The sequence below is a fragment of the Ischnura elegans genome, chromosome 4 (genome assembly GCF_921293095.1).
Source record: "Ischnura elegans chromosome 4, ioIscEleg1.1, whole genome shotgun sequence".
Classification (NCBI taxonomy): Eukaryota; Metazoa; Arthropoda; class Insecta; order Odonata; family Coenagrionidae; genus Ischnura; species Ischnura elegans.
Window position 1 is genome coordinate 34605363 of NC_060249.1, and position 27064 is coordinate 34632426.

Below are 27064 nucleotides of genomic sequence, written 5' to 3' on the forward strand. Positions count from 1 at the left end.
ACCTATGATTACTGCATCTGCTTAAAGTTAAATTTTTAGTGCCAAAATGATGCCAAATGTTTTTCCAGGCATGTCATTTTCAACATTATCCTGGACTCCCCATTGCCTCTGAGGGGGTAGTCGCCCCTCCAGGCCATTCCACCACCCCCCCTCAAGTATAACCTTGAATTTTTCAAGATGCTGCCGTTGGTTTTAATCGAGTTTGACTATACGATGAGAAGCTCCGTACGTCCGGTTGAGAGTAATGGAGATTGAGTAGCATGAGGCTCGGTAAAATTGCCATGGATATCGTAGTGGTCTGTGCAGTGGCCTGGATAGCCAAAGGTCCTGATCAAGGGGAATTTTTTTCTCGTAGCATTTCATGTAAATAATTGGTTCATACATGGCAATTCATGTAAATAAATAGTTTATGAATAAACTTCCATGGAAAAAAATTCAGGAACCTGGATAGCGCAGTGGCTTGGAAATACAAAGGTACGCAGCTCAATTCCCGGTTCAGGGGATTTTTTTTCTCTTGGCAATTCATGTGTTTTTCACCTCCGTTCACTTGGAATGCCTCGAAATATTACAAATAGGGTATACTTTTCATGGGCAATACTTGGCGATGTAAGAAGAAACGACCGGTCAATAGGAAGTGATGCTTCGTAAGCCTTTCGCTTGCTGCCATTTCCTTACTGTTTCCCCAAATATTCCCGCCAGTGTGGAGTGAGAGAATCCGTACCTCCTCCTAGCAATCCTTTCCCCCTCCCGACTCACGCACCCTTAATTATTAATTGAATCGAAAAGGGCGAACCCCATTATCCTCTCATCCCACGGAGCGCCTCCGCCACCTCGGAAGAAAAATTGCGGCCAAAGGTTTTCACCAATTCTCGCCCCATCCTGATATGAAAGAGGAAGCTGTCAGCTTCGTTCGCTTCCGCTGAAAGTGAGAGCTTAAAAACCGGGCAGGATCTTAGTCGCAGAGCCCATTCCGAAAAAGAGCATCAGTCATAGGAACCCGTTGAGCATCTCTCGACGATGGAGGAGAAGAAGAAAAATGAGTGCCTTTCGGAATTTTCATTTCGCTTAGAGTTCGCTCCCTCGAGCGTGCCCGGCCTCCAAATAGTGGGACAGCAGTGCTTCAGCCCGTACAGGATCAGTATTGAACCGGCGTTAATTGAACGCCATCTTCGGATGAGGTTGTTTGCAGCTTAAGATTCCATAGACTCTTCATGTGTAATTCATTTTTGAAGTAAGCCTACTGAGTATTAATTTCGTTAAGTAATATAAAGGGATTTGTTCACTTTATTAATTTTGGCATGACTGGTGGTGACGCTATTCAAGTGAAACTAGTCGCAAGAGAATTTAACAAGTGTACTTTTACGATAGCATTTTATGCTTCACGAAATTATCAGCCTGGGAATTCCTCAGTGTTTCATTGCATACTGTTGTCTTTCAACTGAGTAACCCTCAATTGTACTCATATTGAAAACGTATGAAAGCGTGTATGACTCAATAAATGGGTTTTCGGTTTTATTAATTTCAATAAAAACAATTTTGTTGTTGCTGATTATTGCTCTTACTTTTGTCTCTTAATGATTCCCTTCCTACTTGCTGGGTCTGACTCCCTTATACCAATTTACCTTTTTTACGCATTGAAAAATATTTTACTTAATGCACGTCCAAATGTGTCATTTCATAATTTAGTGACATAAGGACGAATTTTATTCAATATTTAAGAATGGCATGATCCTCAGAACGGAGTTGTGTGTTCATATGAAGTATAATGGGCCTTTTTCACGCAGGTCCGTCAAGCAGTAGTTTCAAATACTAAATTAATCAGTGCACGCTAAGTTTAGAAATCTTATTTTGTGTTATACGCATGACTGCAATCATCATCGTCATTTTGACGCTGCTATTTTTTATCATTTTAGAAAATATTCGTATATAATTCATTGCACAAAAAAAACAATATTGTTTACTAGAATTGAGAGAGAGGTATTTATATCTTACCTTTTATTTTATCTCCATTCCTCTCCTCAAGAGAACGGAAGCTACATTACCACTGACCATATTTCTCGATACAAACATTTCCCCATTCCCAATCCATTTACATTGATTTTTTTCATTTCAAATTTTATTTGCATTTTGGTTCAAACGGAAAATGGTCGTAGAGAACAGAGGAAGGCCCTATTGTCTAAATTGCTCTGAATTGTGCCCATTTAGAGGTATATAAAGGCATTAAACTCCCCTGAGCGATTCATTATCTACCTGCATTGCTTTGCATTATCTACCCGTTGCAACAACACTGCTCGATAGTTTTTACCAAAACCGAAAAAGAAAGTGACCTTTTTGTTAGGTGAGGACGATGATTTGCAAATGTGGAAAAGTATACATACTTCATTCCATAGGTAATGCTTGAGTTTGGATTTTAATTTCTCAATTTAACTTTCTCCGTTTTTGGCATTTTGATCTGATTTTGATAAATTTGACTTTTTCTGACCCACTTAAAATTAATAACATCATGAATAGAAATCAAAGCAGATTATAGCTTATTACCTCAAATGATGTGAAATTTGACCAATAAAAGGTCTACCGGCATAAATTTCCTCAGAGCGGTTTATTTTTCACTCGTGAGCCTCGGTATTTTCTGTCAAAACCTAAAATCGAGATGATATTTTCCTGTAATTAATTATTGAACGTCTAGATGATGATTTGTAACGCGAAAAACTATATATAATTCCTTTTTCGGGTCGTAACATGGATTGGATTTTTAATTCATCATTTTCTTGAAGAGCCATAGATGATAGAGTTAATATTTTTCATGATAATGGCTCTTTGAAGAGTTTTTGGGGCTTCATTGGCGATGGGTCCGAGATGAGTGGAAACTTGCTCCGGGTAAGCCCAAAAACCCCTTTTGAAAGAAATGAATATTATGAATCTCATCTTTCAAGGAGATGCTTTTCTTCCCAAAAGACTGCATTGCGAGAAGGAAAACTTTCCGTTCGCTATTGGTAATTCATGGAGCTCATTCTCCTAAAAGTTCGCCCGCTCATTTCGTTTTATTTCTACTATTTGTTCTTCCTCCTATGCTTTTCGCGGAAGTTATCCCCGAGGAAACTTTCAAAATGGATCATTCATTTCTTAAATCAATTTCAGATGCTCTCATGAATAGATGCGTTAGATTTGGAATTGGCGCTGTTTAATCATTCCGAATAGGCATCAGTCAACAACCTCTGGTATCATTAACGAAATTCTGTCGCATTGGAAGTAATTTTGGTGATATCATTTGATGGCTGAAAAGTTTTCATTTATGTTATATTTTTTTTTGCATTTTTTGGTGAAATTATTACTTTGATTTCTTGAAATTATTGGGTCTGAATTTTTAAAACAGGTTAGTATAGGTATGTAAGTATTGTTTTGGAATTACATATGATCGATAGCCGAGATTAAACATAGATATTGTTGCTATGTTTATGCCAACTGGTTCGCCTCTCGTTATAATGCAGCTGAGTTAGAGTTAAAATTCAAAAATTATAATTCTTGTCATTTAAAGGCTCAAAGTATTTCGCTAAAATCTAATAATATCATTCAATCGTTAACTAGTATGTTCTCTCATTTAAATGTATGAATATCGTTTCTTTAGAGATAGCCCAACTTTGATGGCTAATTTGATTGTTTGGGATCATGCCCACGGGATTTTAAGTGTATATATTCCCAGAAGCTTTTATGTCCTGTAGTATTTTTATGGTTGACTTCAAAGACTTAGTAATGGAGCAGGGGAGACAAAGGTACTGCACATTAGCACGAACTGATACACTATTGATCGTGGCACGAATTTGAATTTCACTTATTTAAATTTAACGTGAGGAAATATTTCAGAAGAAATGTTAGCTCCAAATGGTGTTGTGTTTCAGTAAGTATTGAAGGATTGGGCAAAACACTATTTTCCAAATATCTAGCGTTGTAAGTAGGAGTGTTTCATACTTTTCCATGCGAGGAAATCTTTGCTATATAGAACTACTTGTATTAGCTATGTCTGTCAGAACTCGTCCTCTCTAATGAACAAGACGAAAAAATGAAAAAAATTAACATAAGTTTGATTCTGCTCCTTGTGATAAAGCATACGCGGTGGTTCTCACCTCTTTGCCTTTCTTAATTTCACCACAGAATTTATAACTACTTTACGGAATAGTCATTATACATATTCGTGAATTATTGTAAGCAATAATTGATTTCTTTGTCAAACACCAAGTAGGTATTTCAAGTGATTACGTCATCAGCATGTGCCTGTCAGTAGCCCTTCTCTATGATGAGCAAGATGGAAGAAATGAAGAAAGTTACTATGCTGAACTGCGTTTGATTCAGCGAAATATGATATAGCATACATGGTGGTTCTCACCCCTTCGCCTTTATTTATTTTCTTAGAGGATTTTTAGTAACTTTACGAATTAGTGATTAGTGTGAATCATTGGAAGTAAGAATAAATGTCTTTATCAAGCACTGAATATTTGTAGTAATTACGTCTCCAGCTTACGGGCCTATTTTTCTCTTGAACGCGAGGATTTCTTATTATTACTGTTGATCACCTTCTGCATTGCGCTTGGTATGGAAGAATATTAGCATATTTCTGTCAGTAGTCGTGTCCTCTCGTGATGGGAGGAATGAGAGGGATAAAAAAAAGTGTTACTAAATTCGATTCTGCTTCTTTTCAAAGAGAGAGCGTGCGCGGCGGTTCTCGCCCCTGCACCTCCTTTTGTTTCCCACTAAAGCGGGCATCGCTCCTTCTCTCTTCATCCCTTTCCCTCTCCGCGGGCGATGACTTGGAAATAAATCTCTCCCCTTTGCCTTTGTACGGGAGCCTTCCTCCCTGCTGGGAATTAACTCTTTTTTCCTTCCTTTTTCATTCGTCAGCCGCCTCTCTTTGCTTCTCCTCCGTCTATCTCCTCGGAGGCATCTCTTCGTCTCCATCTTACCCGTCTTACCCACCCTTCCTTCCCATCGTCAACTCGTCAAATTTGCAATGGGCCCCTTCGTGGAGAAGAGGATCGCCCTCAATCTCCACCTTCTTCTTTCTCCGGGGAGTAAGTTCCCTCGTCAAGCGTTGAGTTACTGAACGGAGAATAAGGAGAAGGAGGGAGGAAGAAGGTGTAGCAAACTCAGATGAGGTTTATTTTACTTTTTTATTACTTTGTTTCCAGGTGTTGGAAAGTTGTCGGTTCGAGTCGAAGCAAAGTGATGATGAAGGTGGTAGTAGTGGAGGATTTTTTCATTACCCTTTTGTTTTCTTTCTCCTTCACTTTTGTTCGAGGCGATGAAGTGAGAATGATTTTTCTTCGTTCCCGTCTCTTCCGATTAACTAACACTCGTGTCGAAGTGGTTCGAGGAAAAAATTAAACTTCGCGAGAAATAAAAGGTCTTCCCTATTGTTTCGCGGAGCGAGAGATAATCATATCGCGCTGCCCTTTTCATCCTTTGTTGGCATTGTATCATTCAGCCTTGAGGGAATAAAAAAAACACCTTTTCCCTTTTCTTCAGTCGCAATCGTATCTTTGCAATGAAAAAATGTCCGCTGCGCTGATTTTTACTGAATTGAAATTTTCAACATTAAATTTAGAAAATGAGCATTATGTAATTGTGTAATATCTTCCTGTGGAACTACATACTAGACCATATTACTGCAATGAAATATCTTGAAATATTGTTAATTTTTAGTCTATAGAAATTTTATTTTTAAACAAAGTTATTCTTTATTGTTTGAAACACTTTCGGACTTTCAACCGGGTCCGATTTGGCTCTATACCGACATTTCAATAGCTGGCTCTACGGTCTCCCTCTGAATGAGAGGAAAGGCAAAAAGTTTCAAACGCTTTCCCAAAATATTAAAAAGTATACGCTATTCAACAACCATAAAAAATGTGGGAATCATAAAACCATAATACTGTGGGGAAAATTCCTTGTTAATTCTAAAGGTAGGTTTACTAAGTGTAGCAAACGTGATGTGCATGCTTAATTGCAACCCACCTACTTGCTCTGCATAATATATCGGACAAATTGGTCGATCACTTAATGCAATTAATTCACCCATGAGCACGAACATGAGAGGCGATGGCTGACCTCAGAAAACAGTTCTAGTTTCGCATAATATCTATTCGAGAACGACTATGAAAATTTCTAACCCCTAAAATACTCCACAGAGAAAAAAAAGGACAAATACTGAATTTCCCTGAACAATGCGAGTTAATAAATATCCAATTTAAATGACTGAAACAACGAATGATAATTTTCACACTTTTTTATGTATAACCCCACTACTGACCATGATTTCGACATTCGGCGGTAGAGTTATATAATAAAATTGGGGAAATTGCCATTTGCTGTTTATATTTATCATGGATATATCGCGTTTCTATCACGTCAAGCCTAAAACGATTTCTTAGGTGAGATTTAAGAATACCAAAATGTGGAAATGCTCAATGAATTTGTATTCCCGTTTCGCTATCTGTTTTTATCCGTAACCTTCCCTTCTTCCAACGAATCCTTTCCTTGACCATAGCAAATAGGTTTTCCTAGCCAGCATCCATCCATCCCACGATCTCACTTCATTTACTCCTTCCCCATGTCCAAAATTCTTTATATGTTCAAATCAATGGTTCACGAGTTCTCTTCATGAAAGGATAAATTCAAAAATTAACTTTGTTATATTCCAAACAGCATTTGTATAAAAAAAAAACTCTACCGGTTTCATTGAATCATCAAGAGGTAAGATAAATGTTCTGATTGATTTGTACCGCGAAAACGCCTACTAAGTAGATGAAGCTCGGGTCGGTACACCAAATTACATCTTATGTAACATGTCTAGTCTTTTATTTCATTTTAGGTGGAAAATAAATCAGCAATTTTGATTCATTTCGGAATAGTATTTAAGTAAAAAGAAAAATGCCCTTATTAGGTGTATTAAGATTCACATAATTTAATGGGGACAAGGCAGAAAACATGGTATAAGTATAAAGAATGCAGTAGACGATGTACTAGAGAGCAGAAAAAAAAGGTTGAGGTGATTGTGTGGGTAATGAGCGCGAATGGCCCTATGAAGTCAAGGTGTTGTGGGAAGTTTGCACGTGTTGATTCTACATCACCGCTGACTTTAAAGTCCCTTGTGCGGGTCATGATTGATTATGGCCGTCGCTGCAAAGTCATGGGACACCTATTGGAGTTCACTTATGGGAGTTTCAGAGTTGGAGAATGGCCTGGCCAGTTTAACAAAGACAAAGAGCAAGTGACAGTTTCCTTGAAGGAATAGAAAGGTAAGACAATGCCTTGAGAGCCATCTGATCATCCGATAGATGAGATTAACGCTGGAAGGGAAACTGAAGTTAAGTGAGCATACTGAGAAGGGATTAAATTCAAAGTTTTGCCTCGTCGCAGTGTCGCTAAGTAATTACTGAGGTCGTGACGTCACGTAATTAGAAGCTCTTTGGGCCTGATACGTTATCTTGAACTTTTGAGAAGTTTACTGTTTAGGCGATTAAGCGAAAATTCCACGCTCTGCAGCGTTTCTCACGGATTGTCTGATAGAGTTTCGAGTAGTTTAGAGAATTTTGGGCTAAATTCTAACGTTGCCGTTTTCGCTTGCGTGATTAAATAAGTTTTTTTTACGAGCAACCTCTTACCATTTTTTTCAATTCAGACCTGAAATAAAAATTTATCTAAATGACCTTGGACTTATTGTGTAAATGACTGTGATGAAGACTGAGTGTTTTGACGTCAATAACCCCTTTAGTTATGCTATAAAATCTTCACATTTTCACTTAATTATGTGGGAAATAAATACCTGAAGATATGCTGCCTGGCAATCGAACGGAATATGAATTGTTCCTGGAAATTAGGCACGTTTTTTATACATTGTGTTTTCTTTAATTACAATTTGTGTGGATAGTGCCTTGGATAACGAGGCAACAATTTTTACCTGTGCCCAGGTATGATACTGCAGGAAATGTAGATACCCGAGTATTAGGATCCCGCCTCAACTGAGGTCCCTCTTAAATAGTGCCTATAGCCATCTCAGTACATTCAGTGCATAATAACTCACTAAATTTGCATGCACTGTATATTTTCTTGAATTTTATATAATAAGCCGCGTTTTTCATTATATTTTCGTTATATGGAATCAAATTATATGGATTGGGAGGTTAGGCAGCTTGGCAGTACATGGAGCAATAACAAAATTAGAACAGATATTTTTCAGATCGCGGGAACGTCATCTCATAACCATGATAAAATATTAGCAACAAATGGTAATTTCTACATTTGAATACATAACGTCAATACCGACCATGGTATCGACACTTGTCATTTTCAAGGTCATTAAATTAAAAAAAGAGAACTTTGTGATTTCACATTAATATTTTTGTGCATATGAAATGTGAATATGTGAATATATGAAATGTGAAATGTGTATATGAAAATGTGTGGAATATTAATGTGAAAGCACAAAGTTCTTCTATTTAATTTAATTATGAATTGCTTTCACCAAGTTACGCCTCAAACAATCAATTTTCAAGGTCACTTTTCTTACAGCGTCGAAACCATAGTCGGTAGAGGAGAAATATATTCAAGTGTGGAAATTGCCATTTTTTATTTATATTTTGCAATGAATACAATGGCGTAGCCAGGGTGTGGTCCAAGGGGTTCAGACCCCCCTCCGAAATATAAAATTACAATCATAAAAGAAAACAAAATTGAAAAATCATGAATTTACAAAATACTTCTTTAACAAATCAAGGTTTTTCGATTCTGAAAAGTGTTCAAATTAGTTTAAAACCATGTGCTTAGTACCCTGTTTTTCAAAACATTTCCCCCTGGTTTTGGAGCCCCCCTCGATCGAAATTCCTGGCTACGCCACTGAATGAATATATCTTATTTCCACCACGTCACCCCTGAAACTATTTTATATGCCATCTTACAGCCTCTCTACATTGTTAGGTCGGACAGAAACGATTAAAACGGAAATATTTTTACAGAAATTATTGGTATAGGACGAATATTGAATACATTAAATAAATGCCAGGTCGGACTCAGGCAATAAAAACAGTCCAAAGCGTACTCTTTTTAGCCTTTATTTTTAAGGGCTCGTGTCCTAACACTCTGGCGCATATTTATGTGGATTGCGGGATGGCCGCTAGATGTAGGCGTAGTCTGTCGCAACCCAGAGTCCTCTAGATTGCTCTCTCAACACTACTCTATAGTTATTATATGACAATATAGAGGACTCTGTCGCAACCGCGGCAGTGACAGAGTGCTCGCAGCCACTACGATTTTGTTTCAGCTGCGGGCGGTTTAGTCCCAGCCGCATGCAAACAAAGCCCCGAGTCACCTGTCGAAAGAAAAGCTCGCCAAATGCCCGAAATAAGTGATTGACGTGATGGGCTCATCGTAATCCTCTTCGTTACTATTGGTTGGCATCGGCATCCAACTCTCCAATCCCCTTCCTTCGCGGGTAAGCTTTAGTGCGAGGGATTTTCTCGGCAAAAGCAGTCGAAAAAAAAATATCTGGCGATTACTTATTCCACTATTTTGCTGTTTATATTTATTTTTGGTGGGAATTTTTTTGGTAATAACATTATTTTTCGCAAAATCACCTTTCCTCTCGTGGTGTGCATTGTTTTTTTTTCCTCTCCTTCATACAAAAATTATCGCACCTTTCCGTGACAATGCATAAATATGCTTTACCACATCATCAATGCATCGTCATGGAAAAGGGAGGTTTCACATGAAATGGCACAAGCTTTCCAAGTTGGTTTTTGGGTGAATCTAATGTGATTCATGCATCTAATGTGATAATATAATCCCATTGACTCACCAATAACAAGCTTTGCTGCAATTTTGTAACTACAATTAACTGTAATCAATCGACTCTTCGAAACATTTTAAAGTTTTTCATTTTTTTAACCTTAAAAATTTTTAATTTTAAACATTTTAAAGGAAGTATATTTTTAGTTTTACTGAAGTATGTTTTTAGTTTTAACGAAGTATGTTTTAATTTTTAGGAAGAAAATCATAATTTCTATTTTCCATAAGATTCTTGGTTTCATTATGGCCATCGCTATTTTTGTGCTAGCGTCTTGGTTGAGAAACTGTATTGCAGGATACAATGGCAACCATATTAGCCGTGCAAAAATGATGCTGTAAGCGAAACCGGTAGTACAAAAAAATTTAAAATTGTGGAAATTGCTCCTGCTTCAACGATATAGCCCTCCTAAGCGTTTTACATTTCATTTACCAGTTGCAATTGAGGGTACCCCATAATGCCAGACCGCTCTTTTGAGAAATTTCGTCAAAATACCTCAGTCAAAATGTGTTTATGAGTTTTTTTTTATATTTGATTGGTCCAAAAATCAAATTAATGGCTACAAACAATACAAATTCCATGATAAATATTACAAAAGTGTATTTCCTCTACCCTTCTTCCTAGGTAAACCTAAGCTCATGAGCATGCATTTCTCTAACCCTTAGATATTTTACAAGTTATGGGCACCAATTATTGACGTACACCTTACGTATTCTCGTTATTTTTGCAACATTTATTTATTTGTTCTCATTCATATCTGGAAAGCAGGATCCTCCGAAACATTGAATATTGATGTAAGAGAGCAGAATTTTAATCCCTTAGAGTCGGTCGTTTTGTGGATATTGGTACTTTTCATGCATTGAAGGGAAGAAAAACTTCTTCTGTTTTCATATTTCACAATAATCATTAGTACTCCTCGCTATTTCCGAGAAAACGTGGGAGAAGCATATTAATCAGGGTGTTAGCGATCGGGAATACCGTGAAAATTGGGAATTGTGCGTGAATGTTTAGTCCCCTGGAATTATGCATCAATTATTCATGAATTTTAGCTCCAACCTGAAATTTCAAAATCTTACATTTTAACTTTTATTTCACAAAAAAAATTTCCAGTTCAACGCCCATTTTCAGACCTTAAATGTGTTTGTCATAATTTTAAGTTCAGTAGCTCAGTAGAATTTTTACGGCCGCATCGAAGTGTGGAATATTACTTTAAAGTATTAAAGTAATTTAGGGTGCTTAAAAATTCTTATCCATCCCAGTAATTACGTAAGATTGACCTGGAATTTTGTCAAATTTCCTTGGAATACCGCCATTTATGCATGAATTGTTCCTCTTTGATTGGCTGGTCACCCTGCTAACTATGTTTGTTTCTTCTCTTCCTTCAGGTGAAGCGTCTCCAGATTCCGCCGCTTTGGCCAAAGCAGCTTCGGTGCCTCTGATCCTGTATCCGTCCCAGGCAGAAGTTGTCAAGGATGTCAACGAGTCCTACATTGTCTCGTGCCAGTCAGATAAGGGGCTTAACTTGAGGTGGACCTTCGTCAATGCCAACGGTACCTCGCCCATTACCCAATCGAAGGGGCGGTAAGTGAAACTATTTTTAAGTGTTTTTTTTTTAATGCGTTGATGGTCAAATATTAGTTTATCTCCATATTTGTGCACAATTGGTAAATATTTAAGTCTTGGCACACCTCGAGGTGGCTTGAGCAATTGTATGTAGATGTTGATTTACTATCTTGGCTCTCTTAAGTCGTGATTCCCCCACATTTTTTTCGCGCTCTGACTTCCAAAATTATATTCATACCATAGTCACTAAGCTCCCTTTATGAGAAACGTCTGCCATTGAGAGTCTGGGCAAATAATTTTTTTGTGATTGGGTGACATTCTTTAAATTATGTATTTCTGTAAAGATGAGATAAAGATATTTAATCTTATGAACCCATTGAAATTCTCACCAATAGCCTTATAATATTGACCAAAATTAGAGTGACTGTGTCCCTATATTTTTTAAAATGTTAACGAAGAGATCATGATCAATAACAAATAGTCTCACTGGTCGAAGGTTGTCAATGAGAGAGAAACCCGACTGAACCGTTTGCAACCCACAATACACAGTTGCTTTGTGGAGTAGTTTATTCTCCAGGCTACCCCACGATGCAATTAGGTATTGGATAACCTTACTGGTTTTCTTAAGGTAACCAACCCATTCCCAACATTGAGGTTTCCATTGGCACTTTGCGACCGATGGATAAGACAATGTTGGGGATGGGTAATGGGAATTTTTATTTGCTGGATGTGCCAGTTGTACCTTGTGACATCTTCTTATAAAACTCCCTTTTACTCTTTCAGAGTGCATGTTGAAGAGAATCGGAAAGAACGAGGTGTTCGTCTGATCTTCGAGAATATAGAAAAGAGGGACATGGGCCTCTACACTTGCAGTGCTTCCATTGACAATCAGGAAGCAAAGGAGTCTTTTAAGCTGATTGTGATAAGTACGTGCATTACTTTGAATATATTTAAATTCATATTTAACCCGTGAATGCCAAAGGGTGTCATTTTAACACCCTACGCGAACATTTTTTTTCAAAGCTGGCCTTTAAAAATTGTTGTAGAATGATATATTTCGTGACTTTCAATCATTTTTAAGGCTCAATAAGACGACAGTGTTAGGGATACTCCCCACTCTTTTTTCCAGCCTAAAAAATCGAATTTACCTTGAATGCTGGAGGGTGTTATTTTGACACCCAGTATATTCTATCATTTCTTCATTCAGTTTAGGTTCTTCATGAGATGCAGTTTGATTATTATTAGCCAAATTTGTATTTTAGAATAGTATATTACCTTCATGATTGTTTGTTTTACATAATTTCAATAAAATTCAGCTGTTTATCATTTTTTCGAAAATTTATTAGCTCGTGAGATAAGTGTATTCAGCTCTATTTGCGAATGATTTTCCTTGAAACCAACTAAATTTTACCGCGACGACACTTATTTTGTATACACTACACACTTTTATGTACACTACACACGACGACACCAAAAAACATTATTTTTTTAAAATAATAACCCTTTCGCACCGAATGCCACACCTGTGCGGTGAGGATTTTCTTCCATAAACAACGAATGCCACACCTGTGCGGCATTAATTTTTCCTAACCTAAGCAACGAATGCCGCGCCTGTGCGGCACAGGTCGAAAAAAGTGTCCGTGGCGGAACACAATAGACCCACGGACGCGGTCGCCCCTCATGATCCACCTTAGCACGAGCCCAGTCCTATCTTCGGCTGCTCAGGTCGACCCTTTCTTATCCTCTCCATGCGGTCAACTACTGTTATTTGCAGTGTGTTTTCCAATAATATATTTGTTGCTTACTTTTGATATCTATTGCTATAAATGAATTCATCTTTTTTTGATGACCACATGGAAATTTCAAACAAAATTCTAGCGTTAATATCAACGGCGTTATAGACCAACTAGTAAATATACAAAATCCGTCTATATCAACGTTAGAACTTCGTTTAAAATTTCTGCATGCTCAGTAAAAAAACACAAAATTCATTTTGAATGTAAAAAATCGATGGGGACAACAAATATTTGCATATATTTTACATTAATATTTTAGCCAGTTGACCGCAGTCTCATCCTAGGAAGGGGCTTTTAATCCCTCTAGGGTCTGGGACAGAGGCCGAGGAAAGGGATCGGCGCCCTACTGAGTTGGGTCCAAAAATGGTTAGGGAGGGAACCACTGCCTTCAGTCGACGCGAAAAAGCTTCGTACAGGGGAGTAAAGAATACTTTTAAGAGACTCGTATTGAGGAAGAATTTCCCTCAACGAAGGTCCTGCACGAAAGGGTTAAGGAACCAAAAATAAATACTACAATGAAGATGAAGCTTTAGCATTAGTGACTAAGAAAAAAATAATCTCCAACATAACACAGCTATAAGAACATGGGTGTCAAAATGACACCCTCCCGGCATTCTAGTGTTAAGGCATATGAATAGTGTCTCATTCATTTTTAACCATTGATGTTGTACAAAACTCATCAATTAAAAACTCACTCTTCTCAGAATCAGTTGATGTATTTAAACAATATCAGGGAATATAAAGAATGAACCTAGGACCAAATTTATAACAGAAACCATATTTGAATGTTTCCCAATTTTACATTTCAGTCCTCCCTAATTGAGTATCCTCACATTCTCAACTGGGTTTTAAAGTGATTTCATGCATGTAATTCATAAATTGTAAACTTATATCTCAATTTTCATTCTTTTTCCTCTTAATAGAAGACATGTTAGTTCTGTTGGGGCCCAAAGTATGACACAGGTCCTGTTTCGACTCCCTATTTTAAAATAGTGAAGTACTATGCGCCTAATTATGAAAACATTAAGCATTTTACTAATTGAACCCCATGTTTTTTTAGCTACCTACCATTATTGACTACATAAAAGGGTGAAGATCCTATATTTTAAACCCCTAATATAGATTCATTATAGTTTTCCAGTCACTCCTCTTTTTTCTATAATCCTGTGGCATTAGCAAAATACCTATTTCTTTTTAAGCTCTGTTGTGGGACTCGTATTTTGTGTGGAATTTGAAATTTCATGTGTGATCAATGAATGGCTAAATGAAATATTTAGCCATTAAAATAATGGAGTGCAAAGTAATTCTGTGACCATTTTAACAATGTATCTCTTCCGGTGTTATTCCAGAGCCTATAACATTTGTGGACACACCTCCTGTGCAAGTAGCTAAGGAACATTCGAGCATTGTTGTGCGCTGTGAAGCTAAAGGAGAGCCAGAGCCTACTGTTGTGTGGACAGTGAAAGGGAAAACTCCCAAAGGTATAGTATTGTGTAATGTTTTTTTCAAGTATGGGAAACTTGATAAATGACTACTCTTCAGCTTATTCAAAGTTTAATTTTATTAGCTAGGGACTTTTTCCATGGCTAAAGCCTGTATATACGAGGCATGTTTTTAGAGTAAGTACCATTTTGACATAAAAAACAACAAGTAAATTTTTTTCAAAAATAATTTATTCACTTGAAAGGCCATACTTTACTCTACTTTTCTACATAATTTCCATTACTATTGAGGCATTTATCATACCTTGGGACCAGCTTTTGTATGCCATCGTCAAAGAAGCTTTCCGCCTGATTAGGCAACCACTGCTTCACGGTCGTTTTCACTTCGTCATCACTGGAATGGCGCTGACCCGCCAGATGCTTCTTCAAGTGCATAAACAAATGGTAGTCGCTTGGCGCTAGATCGGGACTGTATGGAGGGTGGTTTAATTGTTCCCAGCCAAAAGAAGTGATAAGGTCTTGTGTTCGATTTGCTGTGTGTGGACGGGCATTATCATGGAGCAAAACGACACTTGCACTCAGCATGCCACGCCTTTTGTTTTGAATAGCGCGGCGCAGTTTTTGTAAAGTCGCACAGTACACTGTTGCATTGATTGTGTCACTGCAAGTCAAAAAATCGACCAGCAACACACCCTTAATGGCGGGACAGCGAAATTCTAATGATGACGAAGTGAAAACGATCATGAAGCAGTGGTTGTCTAATCAGGCGGCAAGCTTCTTTGACGATGGCATACAAAAGCTGGTCCCAAGATACGATAAAGGCCTCAATAGTAATGGGAATTATGCAGAAAAGTAGAGTAAAGTATGTCCTTTCAAGTGAATAAATTATTTTTGAAAAAAATTTACTTGTTGTTTTTTTATGTCAAACCGGTACTTACTTTAAAAGCATGCCTCGTAATTTTTTAGGGGAGAAATTTTTAGTGTTACCCATGGATATACATGGTGTTAACATTGAGCCTTTCTCCGTGAATTATGGAATTAGAGCATTGGTAAAAGAAATATCATGCTCTCTTAGATTTCCCTGTTAGTAAATGAAAGAAATGTCTATCATTTTCTGGGGTTTCAAGTTATACAATGCTAAGTACATACATTGAATATGTCACATGGAAGATATAGGTATCATTCAGCAAACTGACTCATTGAGTTGCATTTGTAAACCATAATCTCTTTTCAAAAAATGCACCCTCAGTATGATGAGCTAATGAATTTATGGAGGCAATAGATAATGAAGGATTAGCTTCCTGTTTATGTCCACCAGAATGGTCTGATCTGATCCATTGACTCCAAAAATCCATAGATTCTCACTTTTACAATAGATCAAACACAGAGTCATGCAAAAATTAATTTTTTAGCATGTCAAAAACCCTTTTGCTGTGCTGGTACATATTTCTTTTTTTGTTTTCATGGGATAAAAAATTTGTAACTTCAATTAGTACACTCATCCTGCTCAGAGAGAATTGGCAACCCATTAAAACATATAACTAGTTGTCGCATGTTATGAGTGGGTGTTAATACTCATGTTAAATTCTTGTGTAGAGTATCCAGAAGGAATGTGTATCTGAAGAATTCTAAATTCTTCATAATTTTGAAATTTCTTACCCCTCATTCAAAAAAAATGTATTCTATGTTAATATCCCATTAAATTTTGCGTAGAAAGGCGATCGGTAATTTATTGAATTACTTATCAGCACCACAGCTTACAGATGGCCATAGACTTACTTTGAAGGTTAGTCAATCATGGTTTACAATCTTTTTTGATTCTTATACCATTGAAGTCATCCTCCTCATTATCAACCCCTATATTTCTAATCTTTTGGAGTATTTTCAAAATTCTAGTCCTGCAGTAACTCCATTGTCTGATATCCAAAATTCAAAATTCCAAAACCCTGGAAACGCAACACCCTCCATAGAGAAAGCTGAAATTTCTTTAGACTTATTTGTATAATGCTATTCAAAATTACTCAGACATGACATTATAAGTTACAGCTAGGTAAAGTCAGTCACAACAGAGCCATTCTGTTCATGGTTTGCCTCAATGTCTTATTCACACAATACCTACCAAAACGGCATGTACAATTTGTAAGCAATCAATAAAAATACCATCATCTTAAATTTAATCTAATCAGTAACTGTTTGCCTGAATACCAAAAACTTGACTTTTAAATGTAAGTTGTTATTTATTATGGTCTTTGAATATGTCAATGCTTAAATTAAAGTTATATTTTATATAATCTGTTTACCTCGATCCCAAATCTAGTAATAATTCAATATCGAGCTTTCTGGATTCATTAGTGAGGCAGGTCCTGAACTTTGCACGTGTGTAGTATTAAATATCTGATATACATGCTTCAGCCAGACATACTTACTGTCCACAAACAGGGTATACCATTTCTTCAAATGATCATTTTTTGGTTTTCTTCCTTTAATTATTTTATGCTCTGAAAAGCTTCAGTGCAAATGACTGAAGTCAGTTCTTATAAGGCTAACTGTAGCTATTGAGTTACATTATTAGGTTCTATTTGTATAATTTGCAATCATTATTGCATGTCATAAAATGTTTTACTCTTGATTCCAGCTCCTAAGTTCCAAATAGTAGGAGATGGCCTATTTATTGAGAATGTGACCCTGGAAGACCGTGGTGAATATCAATGCAGAGCATACCAAACTTCCAAAGTTGCTGGCAGTATGAAGGAGCAGACTATTACTTTGAAGATACAACGTGAGTTTTTATTTATGTTAATAACCCACCCTTAGTTTATATTTTTTTGCACTTCCCAAAAAGTCTTTGGGAAGAGTAAAATCTCCAGCTTTTGTAAGGAATACCTAAATGTTCTTTACACTTACTTCCTTTTACCTGTTCATTATAAATTTTTCCCTCCATGGTTTGATTTTTAGTGATGATTTGGTGGTATAACACATACATTCCTCACCAAGTATTTCTTATTGAGGATGTAAGCACACAAGACGGTAGCTTACTTTTGCCTAAACTTCCTCTTGATATTTCCTTTCAGCGACATTGATTACATTCACTGTTTTTTCAACACTTTCCTTGCTGAATTTTGCAGACAAGCCTACTTGGAAGTCACAATATCGTGGAAATGACTATGAGGAAGGTGAGCAAGAAAATAACGTGAATGGAGAAGGGAGCAGCTCACAGGCCTGGGGTTATGTTGGAGGAGTGGTGAATTTAACATGTGAGGCCATTGCAGAGCCAGAAGCAACTTTCCATTGGCTAAAAGACAATAAGACCATCATGCCTGATGAAGACTCTGAAGTCTTTAATATGAAGCATCGAAGTGTTTTACAGGTTTGTCTTTGTTTTCTTCGTACTAACAATAAATCATGAAATCTTGAGTGTACTTAACAACTCATATTAGTTGCCTTTTTTGTAGCTTTTAGTTAATAGCTAGAGATTGAAAACGTACCTCATGAAATATATTCCATCCAATCCATTCATTTCATTGCTCCTCTCCTGCAGCATATATCTTTTGTTGCATTACATAATTATGTATCTCTTCAAAGATTTCACCCATGCAGAAAGTATCCATGGCATTTGTAAGGTGACAGACCATGCCAGACACTGTTTTCGAGGGGATACATTTGGAGGGAGAATGCAATTTTGAGGGGTTGCATCTCAGACAGTATATCCCATAGATTTCAGGGGTTTTTGAACCCCACTTGCCATGGCCTTGTTAGCACTTTCAGTGCAGAGCACGTCAGTTGATGTGGTCGTGTCCAAGTCAAGATACGGAGCACGTCAATTGATGTGCACTGCCAGTCGGTCCTTCCCACTGTCCCTCTCATTGGGATTTTTCTTCCTCATAGAGTAATCCTCTAAAATCGCTGGCACAGAAATGGTTTTTCCAGATTTCGCTGGTAGTGGGACCCGCCCGCCTCTGTGACGGCACGGAATTCCACTTCCTTTCCCTTCCTTCCCTATCCCGTCCCAGGAGGCGTCATCGGGCTCCTATTGCCGCGGCACCTCCTTCTTTTTTCCTTCCTGTCCTCCCTCTTCTGCGGTGCAGAGGTGATAAGCTAACTGCTTCAAACCTCGGCCCAGGAGAGTAACCCCGTGAGCCTGCCTTAGGGTTTTGTATCCACTGCCGGTCGATCCGGGAGCCCACTTCTCCGCCTCCATACATAACTAATATCCACTTCAAAGTCTTCTGATAATGTGTATGACCTTCAGCAGGCTTCCCTCTTTCATTTGTAGCACTCCGTTCATAAATAGCAGTATCTGAATGGAAGTTATGGCCTTGAAACCTCCCTCTATTTTTCATCCATATGTGGCACTCCACTTAAGTGTATGTCATTACTTTTTATCAATATTTATGGATGAAGTAGTTATAATATAGTAGTTTATAGGTACCATTTTATATTTTTCATTGTTGTCATTTTTTTCATGCCAAATTACGTTATCTACACATTTTTTAAACCATAAATTTACATTGCATATTAAATATTTTTAGTACTTTTATAATTATTGCTTATCTTATTTGTAAAATTTAAAGAACCATAAAGAGGGATAGCTCTCCATTTTTTGAGCCCCATTAGTATTAATTTTATATTGCTGTTAACATATTAGGATATTTTATTATTCTACAAAAAAAACCTTTCAGGGAAAGAAAAAATTCTCCATAGCACCTTCAAGGGTGGCAGTAAATTTTCATTCCAACTTTGTGTAAATATTATTTTTTTTTGTTTTAACTTTCCATATTTCCATTTTATTGCTTAGTTGCTTAAATAATTTATGGTAACATTGTTATGAGAATAATATTTCCTATACCCAATGAAATTTTCAGTAAAATATTGATAAAATTAATGACTTATTTCATATTTTTCATTAAGCCTGCATTTATCTGTAAAATGTTATCAAAAATTTTTTGCATGAAATCATGCAATTCTGTATGGCATTGAAAAGGTCAAGGTCCTAATGGCAATTAATTCTAATTGATCATTTCTTTGGAAATATTCTGCAGTTGGCAGTGCATGACGAGAGTGCATTTGGTGGCTATGTGTGCAAGGCCAGTAACTCGTTGGGTACGCTCGAGAGGGTGGTTGTCCTGCAGAAGGGGACCAAACCAGGTGCGCCAACTGCAGTAATCAGGGGTGCGAGCGCCGATTCCATCCACCTGGAAATCCATCCCCCTCAGCCCTCCAACCACCACCACCACAACGTGGACCATGGGCATGAACACCACGAGCTGCCAATTATTGGCTATCGTGTGCAGTGGAAGCGCGAGAAAGATCAGGGATGGGCCCATGCCAATGCACAGGATTTTGTAAAAGGTAAGATTCTATGTATATGTAATATATTCTATGTAATATCCAATCAGCTTGAGAGATTCAGACTGATGACCATCATCATATTTTAACCCTTTAGTTACTAACAATGAAAATATTTGGCAGGACGTTTCTTGACCTGGGAGATGAAAGCCAAAAATGTTTGTCAAAGATTTTTATGCACAGGCGAACCAATGCCAAAAATATCCGTTGCCTTGCTCTTCCCCTTTTATGTCAGTTGCAGGTACACAAAGTCTTAGTTTCGGGACCCAATGCAGCAGGTCTTTAGGCCTTACCCTCAAAATCTCAGAGCAGGTACCCTGGTCTTAACCCCTGGTCTTATATGACTCCTCTTTGTGATAAAGTTCCGCAGTCATACAATTCAGTCAGTTTTTGAAATAAATATGTATTTACTCCTTTCTCTTAAAATATAATCTGGTCCATTATTATCATCACCCGAGGCCTTCTTTTGCCATTCTCAGTTTCCACTTTTCCTTCAACGATTGTTTTCATCAGACCACCATATCCCATGATATGACTGATTAAGTTATTCCATCTTCTTCTCAGAGTTTTCCAAAGACTTTTCCCCGACCATATTAGAGGCTAATCTCCCTTGTCACTGTCAACTCAACCCTTTCAGGCCCAATAATTGGGAAATGTGGTAGAGACTTGTGGATAAGTTACCCTTAACTATAGTACTACAATACAGTATACTACGGCGGTGTTTTTACAATATCATGAAGAATTTAAGAACCAAAACTTCAAGTATTATTCCAAGATGATCAGAAAAAAGAGGATATTCTCTAATTCAGTAAAAATCTATAAGGATGCCACATGACCATTACCAAGTTTGAAACTATGTATATTCAGAAATAAAGTGTCAGTGTGGAACATTACAAGCATATATTCTTTTCCTGTTTTGTGGCTTCACAAAGTAAAGCCATAAATGGTAAGCACTTTTTAATTTTTAAATTTAAGTTAATGCTTATTTTGAGAAAAGTTTGCATTTTGAAATTGCATTTGTATTTAATATCAAAATCATGTACATCTATCATACATAGTTTGATCCATGCATAATTTTGCTGGGTGAGTCATATTTCCTATGCTTGTAAAATGCATTTGAAATGTATTTTTACCCATCTCGTCATATTCTCCTGGCTTGATTATTTGGTATCACTTTCTCAGATGGAGCGTACATCATAAGTGGCCTAAGTTCCGACACCAGTTATTTGGTTCGTGTCGCAGCCAGGAATGCCGCTGGAGTGGGAGACTACGCTAAAGAATTGTACCATCGCACCGGAAAAATCACGGCGGACTCCGTCACTGGAGAGAGCACTAGTTCTGCCCTCTCGATCCACGTGCCTCCTAACTTCATTTTCCATTTATTGCTGCAAGTAATGCTGCTTACGATCCCTTTAGTGAGTTGCAGAGATTCATTGTCAGTGAATCTGTGAAACATCTAAAAAAAATATATAAATATATATAAGGCAAAATGTTTCCAGTTGCAGTACCTATTTGCATTGAGAATGAGTTTCACGGCTGATTGGATGATGAATAAAATGGGAAGGAATAATAATCAAAGTTTAAAAAAAAAATGCATCCTACTGCTTCTCTTCCTTATTGAGACCCATTCAAGTAAAAGTGTAAGGAGTCAGAAATGTTGTTGATCCGAAAGGACGGTGATATTTTTTTTAAATTGGGGATATTGAAGAGATGTGTGTTTAAATTTCCGATTTCGACATGATGATAAGGTTTATCTGTGGCCATCTTAAAAAAAAAGTTTAAATGCTGAGTGAATAAAAAAAAACTTTGTGTCCCTTCAGGTATTAGCAATGTTGTCTTTATCAGCATTCATTTTGATAATTTGAGAGAGTAGCTAAAAGTAAGTGTGTGCTCTACTGCTGAAGAATCAGCTATATTGCCCTGTGTAGCAAAAGTGTTTAATAATATGTTATGTTACTTTATTGGTAAGAGGACATTTAGCAGATAAAATTAATTTCTTGAGAGATATAGTTTAAAAAAAGAATTTAGAAATAGAGTTATTATTTAAGTGTAATTTACTGTAAAATTCACCTGGTTTTTCATGATAATCAATTCAGTAATGCTTTGTAAATAATTTCAAGTCTTTATTTATACCACTTAATTCATCTTGTGATGGAGAGAATCTTGATTATTATGTGCATAAGAGTATAAGCTTTAAATTATGTTTCGTAGCCAGTGGGTACAGGTTATATATTCTGTTTTATTTGCAGCGTAAGGATGACTCAAGGCGAAATGTGCATGTATAATAAACCATATTTTAAATCATCATTCCTCCCCTAAGCCAAATGTTATTCTTGTTGTTACCAATATGTGGGACTCAAAATATGTGTGATTAGTACCAAGAAGATGCTGCCAACATTCTCATGTTGCTATAGTTGATTCAAAAGTGTGAATTTTTGCCATTGGTCCAACTCTTGACAAATTTCCCTATTTTTCCTTTTTTATGGCATTGTAATGATATATATGTAGGTTAACATTTAGCTACAGTTGTCATTTATGAATTCTGAATGATTAATTTATGAACCATTGTCCCGTTTTGGCCACTTTACTACAACACCTCATTAAATTGTTAATTGCTCATTTTTGAAATGAATTTGAATTCAAAGAAAATATGGGATTATTGTTGACTGTCTGACTAATAATATATATTATACCTTAGGATTATACATTCCAAATAGATTGGCTGAATGGAAAATTTTGAATGATGTTCATTGTGTGATAAGCTGATTATATCTTTAGACTCAAATGTGATTCAAGTACCATAATAGTATTTCACTGTTTTGATCGCAGTAACTAGTATGTGAATTAATTGAAATAAAGTTTTACCATTTTTATTTTCGCCATATTTTATATGGGAGATTTATATTTGCAAATTTTTTAAACACATGAGTAGTATTCCATGAATTTTAAATAATATTTTTTTTATTCAAACTGAATAACAGCATCAAAATTTTCACAGAGAATACTATGGACTTCAGTAAATGATAGCAATGTTCAAGGAAATTATTCTTGGGCTGCTTACATTTACCAGAGGGTGAATTTCCTTCTGATTACTTATGCGATGCATTTGTGTAGATTTGGTGAATTTTTAATGAGCCTCGTCTGATTATTTCAATTCCGCCTCTCATCAGTTCATGCAGATATAAATAGTGAATACTCCACGAGAGAAATGTAAATGGTAGCAAATTTGAAGTCTTACCCTCACATATGCACTATTCACAAATTATAATGTAGGCATATGTACTGTTCCTGTCCGAAAGTCAGTCACATTTAATGCATGATATTAAAAATTAATAGTATTCATAGGGATCCATTTGATGTTTGATTGTTAGTAACTTCTAACTTTAGATTTCTGTGGCTTCCAAACATTCTTTGAATGCATGAGGTTTTTGATGTCCTTAGTTTAATTTATTTATGCAAAAAATTAAAATTTCTCAAGGCTCATCTGGAAAGCAGGTTCCTTTGGTCATTCTATTACAAATTGTAAATGTTGTACAGTAAAGGTAACATGAATACAATCAAGGATTATCGTGTTGTGTAGATGGCCTGTAAAAATTCAGTCAAAAAAACTCATCATGGGCTTTTTATGTAGTGTCTGTTTAAATGAAGCTAATTTTAATATATATAAAATGTAAGTGCAAGTGAGAGAGGAATATTAATAGGTTCTGAGAAAGTAATGATACATATATATTTATTGATGAAATGGCTCAGAACATTTTGCTATACTAACCTCATAGGAAAATTCAATTTGAGTCGGGTTTAACATCATCTTGTAATATCTTACCAGCGCCTTTTGTAGCCACTTGTCTTTAAGGCATGGGTATATCCCAGATTAATCTGATTTGTAGCGGATTCTCATGTTGCACTTATAAAATTTATCACTTTGTATAAATTTTTCTTTTAACCTAACCTACTATAGCTTGAGGTGCTATTGAGCTATAAGTTTGGATGATTGTACAAAAATAATAAAGATGACTGAGGGAGTGAATAAACATTTTCATGAAACATTCCTATTTAATTTATCTTGAGTTTTATGTTGAGTGTAAAATTTTATGAAATCACAATTTCAGGCTAATATAGAATGTGAGAAGATACTTGCCATTACTAGCGGGACACTTGAATGTTTGCATTCTTTCTCAGGGCTATTAATGTGTTCCATTTTTTCACAATAAGTTCACCCATGTTGGGTGATAAAAGGTGGGACAATATGATGAAGTGAATAAAACTTTTCTGTTCTGTCCACTATTTTTCTAAATTAACTTAAAGTATGAGACCTAATATTTTATGGAAATTGAAAAAGAGTGGGTGGTACAATAAGGTTTTATTTACTACAATATTTCACAGTGGAGGATACGTACTTCCCTCTTGACCAGACATTTTGGTGAAAAATTACTTACATAAACCTTTTCTAAACATATAAAAAAATTTCAGGGTGAGCAGAAAGGACCCTTTTTAAAATTTTCCCGTATCTCCAATGTTTAGAAATACCATCTGAGAGGATGATGGGAATGAATAAGTAAACTATCATATTCAAGATACAGTAAAGTGTTGACAAATATTTGCTCAATATTAAGTTTTAAGTGAGTAATCCATGATAAAAACAAAGTTGAGCAGGAGGTATGTATCTTCTTATGATTTATACAAAACTGCTGCAGCAAGCCAATAGTATCTTATCCCGAGTAGAGAGAGTGACTTAGAGTTACCTAGTAAATTCACTTGTGGACCGGCTCGCAAGATCCAGGTAGCTGGCCAGGATTAGGGCTGAAAGAGAGTATATTGTGCTGTGAGGTAAGGGTCTGTGGGACCTGCAACTGCTCTCAGAGTTATTGGAGTTATGATTTGATATCATGACTCCAATAACTATGATGAATCATTTGAAAAAATGAGGCAGCAGTTTTCTTAAGAGATTCAGTTAACCTGTGAGCCATTTGAACCTATGACCATTGGTTCCTGTTTGTGATTTTGGAAATTAGTGTACACAAGTATCATTGGTGGCGGCAATGGATGGGTAAGTGTGATATTCCAACAATTATCAGGCTAAGCGTTACATACTTAACAGTCAGACACATTAATGAGAGTTAATTTCTTTTTGGACAAATTCTAGTCACTCACATGCAATGTGATTCAACCAGAATTTTCATTTGGATAGGTGAGGGCAAAGCATACCCTGGACCAGGCCACTGGTGTGAATTTCACATGCTCAGGGTAGGGGACCATTTCCTTTCCCCGAGGTACCTCAAACTTTGAGGATTTTGATTTGGAGCATCTGAATTGGCTTCCCCTATCAAAGGAGTGAAATTTGGACACATTGTTGTGCATAAATTGTGCTTTTTAGGAGCCTAAATTTCATATTTTTGATAGAAAAGTTTTAGAATCCTTTATCCCATAAAACATCTTCCAATGATTTTGACTTCTCACTTCCTCCCACTCAAAATTACCCACAGTGTTCTTGATTATCATTCCTGAACCTTCTCTTGAGGGCAGATATATTTAGTGCAGGTAGTCCTCAGACTTTTGCCCTTCCTCGATTGCTCACCTTAATTTTGTCCCACTCACATCATGTAGGAAAAGTAAACCTACCAATACATTGCTTCCTCAGCTTAATCAAGTCCCAGTTTTTACTTGTAAAATCCACAATCTCTGGTTAAAGAGTGCTTGATCTGACATGTGCATGGAAATACATTTCAATTATGTGTACTCCAGTGGTGTGCATCTCCATGAAGTGAGTAAAAACCCCTTTCATTAAGTCTATGTATCTGGATGATGAACAGTGGTGCTGACTCCATAGGGCTCCAAGGGGCATGAGCCTCCTCAAAAATTCAATATGGGGGGAGGAAAAGATGGGTCAGGCTTGTATATTTTCCCCGAAGTGTCAAGTTTTTGAGAGTCGAGTTTTCAGGGTTCTAATGCTGATCATATGACTCTTCTAAAATGCTAAAAAAAACTCTAAAACTCACTATTTATTTATCAAATTTCCCGGCACAAGACCCCCAGTATGGGCCCCCAATATTTTTTTATACGTCAGCACCCCTGATGATGAATAAAGTGTGGAATGAAAATGCATTAGACATGTTAGCATAAATAAAACTACCGTATATCTCCGAATATAGTCCCCCCTTTTTTTCCAAAAATGGCCGCGGAAAAGTAAGGGGGGGGGGACTATAATCGAGTGTAATCCAATTTAGCATACTAAAGGTGACCATAAAGTAATAAATAACGGCATAATGGCTAATGTTCTCGTAGTCTTTCTATTTGAGTATATTTATGAGGATTATAATCGGAGATATTAGTAAATACTGCCACGTTTTACCGGAAATTAAGACAATTTTTACCACAAATGTTGTACAGATACGATTATTCCGATTCAAATAGCATATCCAATATGCGTTTTCACGGAATCCATCGGGTAGCCGCTAATTTTTCTTGGAAAAGTATTGTTAGAATAATTCAATCGACACTGATCACTTAATGACGCAAAACAGTAAATAATTAAAATGAAAACTAAACACACACTATCATTACATTAATCGAACACTAGAATTGAATCAATAGTATATGTACCCGTCGCTCATTTAATAACTACACGATTTAAATAATTGCGAAAAATAAACAGATAAAGTGAACCTTTCGTGACGATTTAGCATTTCATTGCGTCCGTAGCTACTATACGTCCGTGCGGTTCGTGTTTACAACCACTGCCTTTACCCATCTTTACCGCCTTCACAGAACAAGAATGCGCAATAGGTGATGCATTTGTTTCTGAAAAGGCGCAATAATCGACGACTTTAAACCAGAAGCGCCGGCATTACTGCATTTGATCGAAATACAGCGACTCAGCATCGAAAGTGTAATCAATTTATTGAGGAATATCTTCAATTCGTCAGGGTAAATAGGATCGATAAATTACGTCGCATAACGTTTCGCAATTATTTCCGCGATATTTTCTTTATTAAAAATAATTTTACGTTCAACAGTGAGGTGATGGATCAAGTAGAAAGATGAGGATCAATCCTGCCGCAGATTAGAGGCCTTCAAAGACGGAGTTTCGA

At 36.7% G+C, this 27064-nt stretch overlaps 1 protein-coding gene across 1 annotated transcript in view; it reads left to right on the top strand.

Annotated features, from left to right (window-relative positions):
• Positions 1–24020, top strand: part of LOC124157255 (neural cell adhesion molecule 2-like) — a 596573-nt gene extending 572553 nt beyond the window's left edge. The window contains exons 2-8 of the mRNA XM_046531827.1: positions 11215–11410; positions 12176–12318; positions 14538–14669; positions 17266–17409; positions 17756–17997; positions 19670–19979; positions 21159–24020. Coding sequence (XP_046387783.1) covers positions 11215–11410; positions 12176–12318; positions 14538–14669; positions 17266–17409; positions 17756–17997; positions 19670–19979; positions 21159–21427 — 1436 coding nt within the window. The 3' untranslated portion in view covers positions 21428–24020. The remainder of the gene's footprint in view (positions 1–11214; positions 11411–12175; positions 12319–14537; positions 14670–17265; positions 17410–17755; positions 17998–19669; positions 19980–21158) is intronic.
• Positions 24021–27064: the final 3044 nt, after the last annotated feature.